We start from the raw sequence: 14,142 nt of genomic DNA, 5'->3' as shown, positions 1-14,142 counted from the left end.
TAGAAAAGACAGTAACTAGAAACAGGACACAAGACGTTTTCTGACCCCTTCAAATGTATTTAGGGACTGCTGACCTCCAGTTTATGAACCGCAGCCGAAGAGCCTACTGATCTTTCCAGCTGCACGTGGTGTAAGTTAAATCACCGCTAGGTGACGCTATTCTCCCCGATCCCATGATACAGCAGTTGATCGACAGCCACGCTCGTCCCTCCGCTTGACTCTATTGTCCAATCAAAGATTACGTTGCTTTGTTGTCGTACGTAAGCTGACAGCGGAACTGAATAATCGAGAGGCTGTCTACCAGAAACCAACACAACAAGGTAAATTTGAACACACGCAGCCTTATTTTAACGCTTTTGTGAAAGCATTCACATGCTTACCGTATTTCCCAGTTATTTATGCGCATGGTTGTATGATTTGAATCACTAGAAAGGCTTATAATGAACCAAGGCCTAACGTCAACGGTTAAGTGAAGCGTTGCCATTGGTTGGCCGTTAGCAACTGAGCTAGCATGACACACTTGAGTTTCAAGAATGGCTAACACAAATTTTAACTAACTGACCTTTGTAAGTCAACCTTGTGCCCGAGACGCTATAAATGTGCTGTACGCCAAGCTCTTTATCTGTCATTTACGTTGATGTGTGTTGGCAGAGAAGGCCATTAGCTTTAATGCTAACTGTATGATTTAGCGGTAGAGCTAACGTTATTTCATGTGCAGGGAGTTTGGCTGAGCAAGCCTGATTTGAACGTTAAGTAGTTTACTACCGTCTCCCTTTATCACTACCTTACAAGGCTAGTGAAGTGTCTTAAAAACGACTTTGGGTTTGTGTTAAATTTTGATCAATTATTTTGATACGTAAGTGAGCGCTTGAAGAGTGTCGGTGTGACAGTGACATTAAACGCTGCTAACACAAGTCTCTGCCTATTAACGTTACTGTTTGAGCATTCAAAGTAATATCACTGCAAGGGGGAAGTGGAGTAGGTGTAAATACCTGTTATTACATGTTGCGGGAAAGTGTGTGTGTGCGTGCGTGTGTGTTAGTAGTTTTTATATGTTTTTGCCAGTTTCAGCAAGTTTATTTTGCTCAGGCAGTATTTTAGTGCACTCCGCCACATTCGTAGTCACAGCCATTCCAAAGTAGAAGTGCTGTTCAGTCCCCGTTGTGACCAACAGAAATCTGACTATCAGACCTTTTGACAGAGACGATTTTGTCTGGCAAGAAGAGAAAAGGCTTAACATACGTTGTTAATGTCAATTAGCAGTGAAATTCTTAGTAGAGTGACTGAACAGTCAATCAGCAGAGATTGTTGACTGACAAAGGTTTTGTTGATCAATGTATTGTTGAAGTCATTTATACTGCTAAAATGACCAGCATTACCTGATTATCTGAGGGATTTGTGATTTTCTCAGCTATATATACTTTTAAAATCAATTTGTTTGGGTTTTAGAATTTTAATTGGACTAAACAAGCAATCTCAAGATGTCCTTTTGACCTCTGGGTAACTGTGATGGCATCTTTCGCACTGTTTTCACTGATTATTTATGGACTTAATGATTAGTCAAATAATTTAAGAGACAGATTAATTACTAAGTAGTATAATTGTTTATGGTAGTTTAGATTTTTTTTCATGTATATCCATTCATAACACTTAAAGTAATATAATTTTAACTTGCAACACACATACAGTATATCATACCGCCATGTTCTCTTTTTCAGAAAAAAAATGACTGTGACTTCCACTCTTAAAACATTTTCCGTGATCTTTATCTTTGCTCCCATACATGTTTTAGATTTTATATCTTTAAAGTAACAGTGCCTTCACTTGACTCGGACATTGCAATCATCTTCTTACCACTATCTACATGCAGTTAACCCCTTAACATTAAGTTTTATCATTTTGTTTACCCTTATGCAGTTTTAAGGTTGTTAAAGTCATCATTTCCCAGAAAGTTTCAGAGTAGTATGTACTATATATTCTCTATCAACTTCTTTCAACTCTTCATTGAAGCTATGTGATGATTACACTGAGTGAATATTCAAGCTCCGGACTCCCTGGGTTTATGGCTACATCAGTCATCCACTGGAAATATTGTAGATTTAGAGTTTGCAGTGACTGGTCTGATGCAGACTGCAGGTTGTTAAAGGGTTGAATATGTCTTTTCTGTCTGTATTGTATGAAGAGAATTCCAGTTAAAATTCTATTACGGATGTGACCATCTGAAGTTGCCTTCCTTATCTGCAAAACAGCACATATTTGTCTGTTGAAATGCTGCTAAATTTAGCATTAAATCATCTCACCAAGTTGCACTTTGTTTTAGTAAAATCCTAAGTCTTAGAAGTGGTTTGCTGTGATCTTAAGGTCCGTTTTGGTTGAAGAGGATTATGGGAAATATAGATGAACCATTTTTTTAGAGTTGAGAGTCTATTGAAGTGAGTGCTGCCTTTTTAAGTTTTGGGTATGTTATACAAGAGTGGAAGCTCACAACTGCCAAATCCAATTTTATATTGTTTTTCTTTGAGTACCCTTGTACCTTTTTTATTTTATTATTTATGAAAAATTTTGTTTGATTCTCTAACTCCATTTTGAATCTATAGCTCCCTGTAAGAATGCATATCAGTAAAACAATAATAATAGCAAAACAAATGTAAAATGTTTTGCATAGAGTTGGTGGTGCCTGTTTTAGCATGCAAAAGTCAATTATATGTACAATACATTGTACATATACAATTGTATTTTAATGAACACAAATGCATTGGGGACACTGCACATTCTATTTCAAAGCAAGAAAACTGGAAAAAGTAATTCAATTTGATTGTATTTTACAGAATGTCAAGGAATATAATGTTAAAAAAATAGCAGTGTTGACATCTGTCTTTACAAACTCAAAAATGTGCTGTATAAACTAAGAAATGCTTGAAGATTCAACTTTCCTGAGAATCATAAATTAATATTTAGTTGCATAACCACGGTTCCTGATAACTGGTTCACGTCTGTGGTCTGTGGAGTCGACCAACTTCTGGCACCAGTCAACAGGTATTGCAGCCCAGGACAATTGTACTACATTCCACAATTCATCTGCATTTCTTGGATTTGCCTCATTAACAGTATTTTTTATGTCAGCCCACAAGTTTTCTGTGGGATTAAGGTCAGGGGATTGTGCTGGCCACTCCATTACTTGAATGCTGTTTGTCTGGAACCATGATTTTGCCCGCTTGCTGGTGTGTATGGGGTCATTGTCTTGTTGAAACACCCATTTCAAAGGCATTTCCTCTTCAGCATACGGCAACATGACTTCTTTCAGTATCCTGATGTACTCAAACTGATCCATGATCCCTGGTATGCAATAAATAGGACCAAGACCATAGACAGACAGACAGATAGGTACTTTATTAATCTCCAAAGAGAAATTTACATAGTATGAGAAACATCCCCATATCATGATGCTTGCACCGCCACGCTTCACTGTCTTCACTGTGTGCTGTGGCTTGAATTCAGTGTTTGCAGGACGTCTGACAAACTGTCTGTGGCCCTTAGACCCAAAAAGAACAATCTTACTCTCATCAGTCCACAAAATATTACACCATTTCTTTTTAGGCCAGTCAGTGTGTTCCTTGGCAAATTGTAACCGCTTCAGCACATGTCTTTTTATGAACAATGGGACTTTGTGGGGGCTTCTTGCTGGTAGCTTGGCTTCACATAGATATCGTCTGATTATTACAGTACTGACAGGCAACCTTAGATCTTCTTTGATCCTCCTGGAGCTGATCATTGGCTGAGCCTTTGCCAGTTTGGTTATTCTCCGATCCATTCGAATAGTCGTTTTTCTTTTTCTTCCTCACCTTTCTGGTTTTGGCTGCCATTTTAAAGCGTGTGATATCATTTTAGCTGAACAGACTATCATTTTCTGCACTTCTTTATGGGTTTCCCCCTCTTTTATTAATTTCCTAATCAAAGAACGCTCTTCTTCTGTCTTGAACGACCCATTTTACTGTTTTTCAAGGACAAATGCACAGCCAGCATATGCAGCATCAGTTGCCTTGATCCTTAAATAAGGGCCACCTTAACACAACTGTAGATGACAATAATAGCTAGAAGTAATTGAGAAGAGTGTAGAGCAACAACAATGTTGTCATCATCTAAGGTCATTACTGCTTGACAAAATATCCAAAATACTGTATTTATTTATCTATTTCCTTCTATTTATTTACCTTTACATTGGTCACCAAGGTACTCTGTATCTGAACGGCTGCATCCTGAATATCGAACAGGTCCATGTATCCCTCAAGCCATTTCTCACTGAAATGCAGCCAGTTCTATCCTCCTTTTAAATTCAATATAAATAAAAACATGGATGCAGTCCAGCCCCACATTCAGCGCCTGATTTGACTTTTAAAAATTCCTGAAATGAAAAGAGGTGCTGTTTCTGAAACAGTGCGGGTTAATTTGTTTGGCTGCAACACATGCCTGCTCATCTGTTCAGCTTGCCTGAGAACGTGCTCTTTAGACCCCCTTGATATTAGCCCAGTGGGACAGCATATGGAAGATGTGTATGTGTTCATCGAAATATATCAGATTAAGGATGATACAATTCATCAGCACCATAAGCACTGACTGAGATGAATAAGAACCAGTCAGACTAGCCTTTGCTCAGCATTTGGTATCGAGACATTCTGTTGCATTAATTTTGGAAATGTCTGTTTGAATGGGAACACACGATTCTAATCAGACTGACAACCTCTCCATGCTTTTTATGTTTATATACACATATGTGTGTGTGTGTGTGTGTGTGTGTGTGTGTGTGTGTGTTTGTGTTTGTGTTGATGTTTGTGTAATTTTACCATATATGTATACACACACACAGAGAGAGAGAGACATGAGGTTTTGCATCAGGAAATGGTCTTGGGTGTTTTTTTGTTCATTTTTTTGGAATTTACTTTGTGGAGACTAAATGTTTGCTGGATGCACTGGCAGATTCCAGTCACTATTTAGGTAATTATTCTGGTGTTGCCCTCAGCCCAAAGTGGATTTGCATCATCTCTATGCAGGGAATGGGTTTTGATGAATATACATGCCCTGCTTGGCATTCATTACACTTCTTGTCCGTATTGGCGCGACCCATTGCAGCTACTCTTCCTCTATCTGAGTAGCTCTCCAGGTAATTTGAGGGTTAAGTGCCTTGGTCAAGAGTACTTGGCTGTTAGACATTAGATGAAAAGGAAGAATTGTTGGTTCAATTCCATATCCTTTCAGCAGACCACATGTGACTGGACTTTGTTTCAAGGGGCATGACAAAGATACCCACATGCTGAGTCCATTAATAGAGCTTTGATATTGTTAATAAAGAAATATAAGATGATTGTGACATGGTGTCCCTAGATGGCATTTTCTAACACCATGATATAAAAAGGCAGAGCCAGGGCAGTAACAGAGATCATCATCATCACTTTCTACGTAAGTTGCTGCTCTTATGCGATTCTCTGTAGTACTTTTGTCCAACCTGCTGACCGTGTCTCTGTCACCTGTGTCCCCTGGCATCAGATGGAGGTGGAGCAGCTCCTGTCGCTGTCAGGCTCAGCACTGGCCCAGGCTGTCAGCTCTCTGCTGGAGACCCCAGGCCTCTACGTCTTCTCTGACATCCTGGAGCTGCCTAATGTCAGAGAGGTAAACACACTCTCTTGCACTTTATCTTCCTCGCCCTTTGTGTCTTTTGGGACCTTTTCAGACCTTGCATTAGAAAATCCTTCTTAATCACAACTTAACAGTTAATCTTAATGTATCACAGATACATAGAGAATCTGATGCACCAAACCACATTCAGAGGGGTCAGTGATGCATGTTACCACATTGATAGTGTAATATTAACATGGGTATTTCCTAAACACATTGGACCGAATTTATCATCTACGTGGAAGTGTGTATGCATTTGTGCACCAATGATGTAATCAGAGTCACAACTCACCTCCCAATCAACACATCTATATATAGAACTCCTGGGCGTGATGCTGCTATCAATTTCAAAAAGTACATTAGCAACATATTGCGTATTTTGTATATTAAAATTGCATGAGAATACGCAGTTAACACCCTATTTTGGAAGTGAAATGCTGCTGTTACAGGAGAGTGGGATTGTGCAGCACCATTGTTCCTTTCTTTAAGGAAAGCCCCAGAGAGGATGCAGACCAGGAGTGATATTTATTAAGGATTTGTGTCCCTTTTTATGCATTGAACAGTCAAATTGCATTTGTCCTTACTTACCAAAAGACCATGCCAAGGTTTTTTATGAGTAAAATGGAAGCAGCGGTGCTGCTGCAGAATGCATTGAAAGTAAAATTGAAGGTCTGAGAAAAGCAGGTGTAAAATCTGCTGCACTGTTTTATTGGATAAATGGAGGGGGTGAGAGAGACTAGCCAGGTCGAAACTGCGAATGAGAGAGATGGGCGGAGAAACAGTAAGAGAAATATCGGAATGGTTCAGACAATGACAATACTTCAGTGAGCGCAGTAAAGAATATTACAGCAAATGAAAAAAATACATTATAAAGTTCTTTAAGACAAAAGAGCAACGATGCAACAGCCTGTTGTTATAATGCAAAGCTTTACCTTTCTGTTTCCCTTTTTTTTCTGTTTTTTCTGTTTTTCTGCTCTAGTGTTTGTTTCAATGGCTCATAGCAGGTCCAGTCCAGTAGAATATAAATGAAACAGGCAGTAGTGAGTAGTTTTATGAAAAAATCTCACTCAATATTTGTTTATTTATAATATTGCCTTACATATAGCCTTCCTTTTGTGGCATGAATAAACACTTGCATTTCCAAGTGTTATCTTTTTAAATAATAGTAGTGGCTTAACAGTAGAAAACATTTTCTTTTGCTCTTCACTGCATTTCATAGTAGTAGAGTAGTTATCCCCCCAGGTGTTTACATTAACATGTGAGGCAGTCTGAAATAAGAATGAGATTCCATATGGTGAAATGAAATAATAATGATACCACTACTACTACTAATGATAATAATAATAGTAACAACACATCCGCTGAGAAGGAAACACTATGGAAATGATCCATCATTTGACTCTTGAGCAGAGATCTGAAGTCTGTCAGACAGAATCACTGGAGAGCAGCGACAGGTTTTGATACCAGGTGCGAATGCAACCCTTCTAAGTCGTCATATCTTCATGTGGTCTCTCTCTTATTCTGAGACTGAGCAAGACCTCTCCTCAGAGTTGCTCATTGTGCATAGATAAAATGCAGTTGCACAGTTTTATTTGTAGAGAGTCTCATTATTTCTGTGTTCTGCCACATCATTTTCTCTTTCCTCTCATCTTCCCTCGATAAACCACAGCTGGAGAATGGCCCTCATGCACCAGTGTACCAGCTCCTCAACCTCTTTGCCTATGGAACCTACTGCGACTACAAAGGTATTTGCAGTGGAAGCACAGTGTAAATAAGTAATAGGGCAGCCCTGCAACTCTTTTATTATGAGCTGTATTTCTTTGCTGCAAGGCAGACACCTTGACACAGCAGCTTAAGCTCCCTCACCTGAGACACTGCAGGCAGGTTATTCACAGACCAAATTACTGGAGTGCTTTTATCTGTTTTGGGCAACTTTTCATCAAGCCTCTTGATTGGCTGATGATTTTCGGTTTTGCAGCAGTGCTGGCACAAATGAACAATAAACTAATCTTTTGTGACTTAATTTGCTGTCTGTGTAATGCGTTGGGAAGCTTCAACAAAAGTGGAATGTTAATTGTCTCTAATTTTATGCTGAATATCAACCAATAGCCTGGAAAAAGAATGTAGCCTACTTTATCGTTCCCTTCCCTTTCAAGTCATGTCGACGGGGCGCACATTTACTTTCATAGAGCTGTGTAGTGGAGCCCTTAGAGGAGCTGTCAGAGATGCTGTCTCAGAGGGTGTGAGTCCTGTCACCAGGGAAGCATGGCAGCAGGAGACACAGTCGCTGGAGACCGACTTCCTCCCAAATCTGTTCTCTGACTGCTTAAACAGCTCCACACTCACCTGAGTGTCTCTGTGTAATACTACATTTCAGAGTAATAAGTAGTGCCACGATTATGGGTGACTGTTTGACCCTCAGCAGAGTGACACTTACACACTGCTCTGGTATCTTTTTTCCCTTTGCAACCTCTTTTTCATTTCATGTTCTTGTCTGCTGCTGTAGAGAGAGCAGCCTCTCTTCCGGAGTTGACCCCCGCACAGAGAAACAAACTCCGCCATCTGTCCATCATCAGCCTGGCGTCCAACCTCAAGGTACTCGTTCATTCTTTTCTCTTAGTAGCAGCATTCACAGAAAAGCATGGATGAACTCTACTGTTGTATTTGTATCAAAAATAGAAAATAAATCTAATTTCTGCAGCCATCACATTGCTGTAGGCTTCATGAAGCAAAATATTAATTATGTATTAACAGTTCTGATTTTAGATAGGGCTTTGCTATTTTGTTCAAAGAGTTCATGTGAGGTTTGCTGTGACTTTAAGCTTGTGGCTGTTTTTATATCAGCTAAATTAGAATCACATCAACAGACAAGCCTGTCACTCTCAAGTTTCTCAAGTGAAAGTTGTCAGCACAGCCACTACTGCTCATGTCACTTTAGACTTCTTACCCGTCTCTCCTTGTGTATAATGAAGTATTAAATGTTCTTTTTTTAAGGCATCTCTCAATTGCACTTCCCAGCCTTTTTTTCATTTTATTTAACCTTTATTTAGGCAGGTAATCTCATTCAGACACAGGGGCTCAGTCTCAAGAGAGACCTGGTCACCATGTTGGTTATGCCCTTTTCTTTCTCTGCGCCTGATAAATAATTAATTCATTATTCTCACCAATTCTGTCTTTCTTTTTCTTTTACTTAATCTCAGTTTCTGCTACCACTGCTCCTTTCACTCTTGCCCCTGTTTTTGTCCTTAATATGTCACCACTTTCCCTGTATGTAGGCTTGAACTCTCTAATTGCCCAGTGGAGGATTGTTAAATTGTCAAAACTCTCCTTTCATTTTCCTCTGGCAGTGACATTTAGACAAATAGGCAATTTCACTGCAGCATTTTTTTTTGTCGTTTTCCATCAAACCTTTAAAGTAGAATCAAATTATCTGCCTGCGCACCTTGGTTAAAGAGTAAGAGAATGTGAGGGTCTCATCGTTTCTTTTTCCCCTCTCAGTGCCTGCCGTACTCGCTGCTCCTGCAGCAGCTCGAGCTGAAGAATGTGCGGGAGCTGGAGGACCTGCTGATCGAGGCAGTTTACTGTGACATCATCCAGGGTAAACTGGACCAGAGGAACCAGCAGGTGGAGGTGGACTGCAGCGTGGGTCGTGACCTGGGCCCCAACGAGCTCCCAAACATAATCAACACGCTGCAGGAGTGGTCAGTATCACCTCTATGTGCCTGTGCACACACTTTAGATTTATGTCTCAATTATCTGTTTTCCTAACTCCTAACAATTTTCTCTCTGTCTCCCTGTTTTCACACTCAGGTGTACAGGGTGTGAGGCAGTGCTGTGCGGTATTGAGGAGCAGGTCTCGAGGGCAAATCAATACAGAGAGAGCCAGTTAAAGGTCAAAGTCCAAGTGGAAACAGAGGTCCGTCCCAGATCCCTTCTGCCCACAGTTGTCTCTCTTTCCCCCCAGAAAATTCAGTAAATGTGTCTCTTCCTTCTTCCGCATCTCTGTTTCTCTGCTTCCAGCTACATGTGGTATTTTAGTTTTCCCCCTGACTGCATGTTTCTTTTTTCGCATCTTTGAGGGTAAAGTCATACAGCAGTGTGTTCATACTTCTAACTTTAAAGGATGGCTTCACAGTTCCTCTGTCTTAAAACAGCATTCAGGTTCTCGTGTAAACACTGAAACCGGTTTTGCTGGCAGTAATCATTCCTCTTGTTCTTTCTGACTTTGAAGAGTTCCCTTCCCACTGTGTACGGCAGGGGTCCTCCATTACATCTGTCCAAGAGCCAGAATGTTTCTAAGCAGACACTGGGGGGCCTGGACTTTCAAATAACAAAAATAAATTTATTTACGCCCAGTGAGCTTATTATTGTTTAATATTTTCACTTTCTTGCAAATTTAATGTTATTTTTATTAGCCTATATCAGTGTGAACAGACTCCTAAAAAATCGATAATGATAACTTCATACTTAACTAGAAAGTGCTGTTAGACCTCCACCCAAGGACTCAGTTTGGTACAACAGTTGGCCAACAAAAATAAACCCAAGTGACGCCTCCAGCATTTTAGAGACAAGCTTGGTGATTCTCAGACAACTCTGGGCTTACCTCCCATATCTGGCCAGTGTGCTGCTGTCGGCTCCAGGGAATGGGCAGCCTGGGAGCCGAGCGGTTTGATGGTGGGTCCATGGAGTAGAGGGGATGGAGTTGGAGAATAATCTGATTCTGTAGAGCAGGTGAACTATGAATTACAGCCTTTTTGGCTCATTGCCAGGGGTGGGCAAGCTAATCGCCTGTCACTCTCAGGGCTTTGTCCACTGGTAAGTAAGATGTGCCCATTTTCTGAACTCTATTATCCTGTGGGCCAGATGTGGCCTTTGGGCCACCAACTGACCATTATAGGTGTACTGTATCTAATGTAAATGATGGGGAAACAAAATCACAGTCCTCTGTATCTGCACAAATACAAGCAAGGTTACAGTGTCCTTAGAATGAAATTCAGTCTTACTGTTACTGCCCCTCAACTGCAGCTCAGCAAGGAAACACTGTGGAAACCCGCAGAGGGATGTTTATACTAAATGGACTGTAACTTTAGCATCATATAACATTTTCTTAAATTTTTACAGACTGGATTTCTTTCTCCCATCACTTACATTGAAAGTGCATTAGGACAGAATCTCTTAACAGCCAGTATGAACAGTAGTAACAGTTAAAACCCAACAAAACCTCTTTCAGTGTTCCTTTGGGAACCTGACTATTGTTTTAAGACAGACTTGGAAAAATTGTGAACCTGTCCTTTAACTCACCCCTCCTCTTAAATCTTTCATTTTTAATCTCTCCTGTCTTCACTCTTCCCTCAGGTCTCAAACCTACAGAAAACATTAAAGGCCAGCGCCGCCTCTCCGTCGCCAGGCCCTGCTGGAGCCGCCTCCAATCAGGACGCAGACCAGCCTGCAGAGCCACGAGACCCCGCCTCCTCTCAGGAACCACGACAACCAGGCAAAAAAAGTTCAAAGGTGAAAGGGTGAGTACTGTGACATAACCTTTGTATTTATTATGTGGAGGTATGTGACTATACACAGGGAGGGAGGCAGCCTAATATTGACCGTGTGAAGAAGTTCTCTGAGCATCTTGGTTGGTATGGCTTTTCATACAAATGAACCATCAAGAGTTTGCATAGAAATTGCATTCATTTTTCTAAAGCATGGCCAAACATTTCAGAAATTGAACACATAAAATATGTTTGGCCATGTAGAATAATTTTCTGAAATGATGTTTTATTCAGAATTGTTGGTACGCTCTTTAATGTACGCTCAACTTTGTGTTTGTTTTTTGTTTTTTTCAAGCAAGAAATGCCATTTATTTCTCCAAGTCACAAAATTGGAACAAAAAGCTGCATGTTGAGTTTTTTTTCCATTAAGTTTCTTTTATTGCTGCTTCTCCGTTTGTTCTGTAAAGCACTTTGTAACTGTGGTTTTTGAAAGGTGCCTTATAAATACGAATTTACCTAGTTATAACCCCAGCACTATAAAGACTCTGCTTCAAACACTAAATTAAAGCCATTAGTCCAATGTTCTTTTAGAGAGCAAAGTTAATTCAACAGAGAACCCGCTATGTTTCCATTTTTTTCAATAAACATTAAAAAGCCAGCTGCTAGTGGAAGTGGTTTGTCTGTGTGTGAGCGTGTGCATGTGTCTGCATGAAGTAGCTTTATTATCAGATGCACATCAGTGTTTTGCAGCGGTGTTCTAACCCTGCTATCAGGGAGTCTTTCTGTTCTGCTTCCATCCGGCCCAATTACCGATGGCTAATTTCACATCTGTCCTGGATTGTAAAATGTCACTGGATATACAAATGCCCTTCATGCTCTCCTCTTGAAAGAACCGTTTCCCCCTCCAGTGATCAGAGGAGGTGCTCTGCGTGTCTGCTGTTTATGTTGTTGCTGCCGAACAGAAAGCAGTGATTATTTTCTGGGCTGCCTGTCACATTTTGACGAAGCATATAGCCCTATAATTTTCATCACTCAGCGCTGCACTTCATTCAAATGAAGATCCACTTAATGTTTTGAAATCCAAATTAATGATAGCTTAACCTCAATCCTCGAATTAAAATGAGTTTTGACACCATTTCTTTATAAAGCTATTTAAAGGATGGGACTGATTGTGCAGCAGTTGTTATTATTAGAAATAGGTTCTTTACAAAAAATTCTTTTCAATTTGCAGAAGTAGAAAATCCACTGAGATCAATTTCAATGCAGAAATACTAAATACTGGTTGTGTCCCACTCAGGCTGCGTGGCAGTGGGAAGATCTGGTCCAAGTCCAACTGAAGACAAGAGACTGAGATATGGAGACAGCTGCACTAATGGACACTCTCACTGATTAACGGACACGTGGACATGTTGACGGACAAACGGACACATTCAACAACGTTCAGAACAATGTTCTCGGACACTCTTGTCACATACACTCGCCACCATTAAACCAGGAAGCTTCATGGGAATTTTTCTCGTCACCAAATCTCACCATGATGGATTCAGAAACACACACTGGCTGATTGAATTGACAGGTGTGACATCCACTCTTCTTTTGCAGTTCTTCAATAGCCCAACAGGTGGACTGTCAGTGTATACACACACAAACACACACACACACACACACACACAGCACTTGTAACACATCAAGACAGAAACAGTCTGCAGTCAGTTGCCTTTGACCAGAAACAGGTTCAGCGTATTTGATGCGTATGTGTGTATCGTTGGTTTAAAAATGTTCTTTTGGTTTAGATTAATTCTATGTTGCTTTGTATTTTTTTTTCTCTCTGCTGAGTTGAGACATGTATAAAATCTGAATATAAATTGTCGGGAAATAAAACGAAGCCCTGTACTTATCCTGACTGTCTCATTAATGTCACTGTCACTTCTTTTATTAAATGCGCTTCAAAGTGCATCTCTGGAGGGTGCACAGCTAAATGTTAACTCGCAGAAGGGGGCTACCCGTTAGGAGGTCAAGCCATTAATTAGGGCATGTCCCCAAAGAGACTAATGTATTATAGCGCTGAGGCTTCCCCTGTGCGCAACCAGCATGGCAACACACACATCCACACACACACCAAGTGCATTCATATTTCATATGAGTATGTTTTGCCCAGAGCTTCTATTTCAATGTCAAAATTGCCTCTTGAAATTGCCTGCCACCCTCTCTAGTAACTCCATCACACAGTCAAAATTGCCTTCATCATGCCAGCCCTGTCCATCTCAAACTCTTTTGATTCTGTTTTCTCTAAATTCTCCGCTCTCCATCCTGCATGACATTAATGCTGGCGATTAGCTGTCCGGCAGCAATGGTGAGAGGGAGGGAGGAAGTCAGGGAAACGATGATCCTGTTTCATTTAACCCCGCGTTCTTCTCTATCCTGCCCTTCCCTACAACAGCCCTCTCACCTCTATAAATAGTGGTGTTAATTTCAGTCAGCGTGATTGAGCTTGATTAGTTCAGTTTTTGCCAGACTGGAGCTGTGAATTCTGACAGCTGTACACCTCGAAAATTGTCTGTTAGTGAAAAAGGGGTTAGCTGGCGTACGTGTAAGGTGAATCGGGTGTGGTTGATCATAGGTGTGAGCATGTGAGCGATGACTCTTGGGTTCGCACCCAACTTCTGCATTTGGGTTTGTTGTTTGTCCACCGTGCTTACAGACTGCTGCAGCGTCTGCTGGTATGTGCCTCATAACTAGACGGTCATTAAAAGTTGCGAGTGGAACAAAGCCAATCAATTACTCTGATTGATCAGTAAAATGCCCAGAGGAGATGGAAACCCTCGCTGTGCAGCAGACTGGTTGAGAATCTCAATACACTCGGGTGGCATTTCTCCCCTCACGCCCGCCTTGATTTTATTGACATTTGTTTGAAAAACTGTACACAGAGGAAATTCTTGCTTAGCATCCTGTTAATCTTTCTGAAGCGAGAGGAATCCATATGAGG

General features: G+C 40.7%; 1 protein-coding gene across 1 annotated transcript; it reads left to right on the top strand.

The window, feature by feature from the left end:
* The first annotated feature begins 242 nt into the window (after positions 1-242).
* Positions 243-13,047, top strand: cops7a (COP9 constitutive photomorphogenic homolog subunit 7A). Its single transcript, XM_041942084.1, has 8 exons — positions 243-320; positions 5,542-5,664; positions 7,340-7,415; positions 8,177-8,265; positions 9,169-9,371; positions 9,481-9,586; positions 11,026-11,189; positions 12,454-13,047. The coding sequence occupies exons 2-8, from the start codon at positions 5,542-5,544 to the stop codon at positions 12,491-12,493; spliced, it is 801 nt and encodes a 266-aa protein (XP_041798018.1). The 5' UTR covers positions 243-320; the 3' UTR covers positions 12,494-13,047.
* The last annotated feature ends 1,095 nt before the right edge of the window (positions 13,048-14,142 follow it).

The sequence above is a fragment of the Chelmon rostratus genome, chromosome 8 (genome assembly GCF_017976325.1).
Source record: "Chelmon rostratus isolate fCheRos1 chromosome 8, fCheRos1.pri, whole genome shotgun sequence".
NCBI lineage: Eukaryota > Metazoa > Chordata > Actinopteri > Chaetodontiformes > Chaetodontidae > Chelmon > Chelmon rostratus.
The sequence above is the reverse complement of the archived record's forward strand: the minus strand, read 5'-3'. Positions and strand labels throughout refer to the sequence as shown.

What these genes read in the sequence shown, in the direction of transcription:
- cops7a (XM_041942084.1), top strand. Translation starts at nt 5,542, where the DNA reads ATGGAGGTGGAGCAGCTCCTGTCGCTGTCAGGCTCAGCACTGGCCCAG. An exon ending in ATCAACACGCTGCAGGAGTG is followed by an intron (nt 9,372 to 9,480) that starts GTCAGTATCACC and finishes TTTCACACTCAG; the next exon opens with GTGTACAGGGTGTGAGGCAG. An exon ending in AAGTCCAAGTGGAAACAGAG is followed by an intron (nt 9,587 to 11,025) that starts GTCCGTCCCAGA and finishes CTCTTCCCTCAG; the next exon opens with GTCTCAAACCTACAGAAAAC.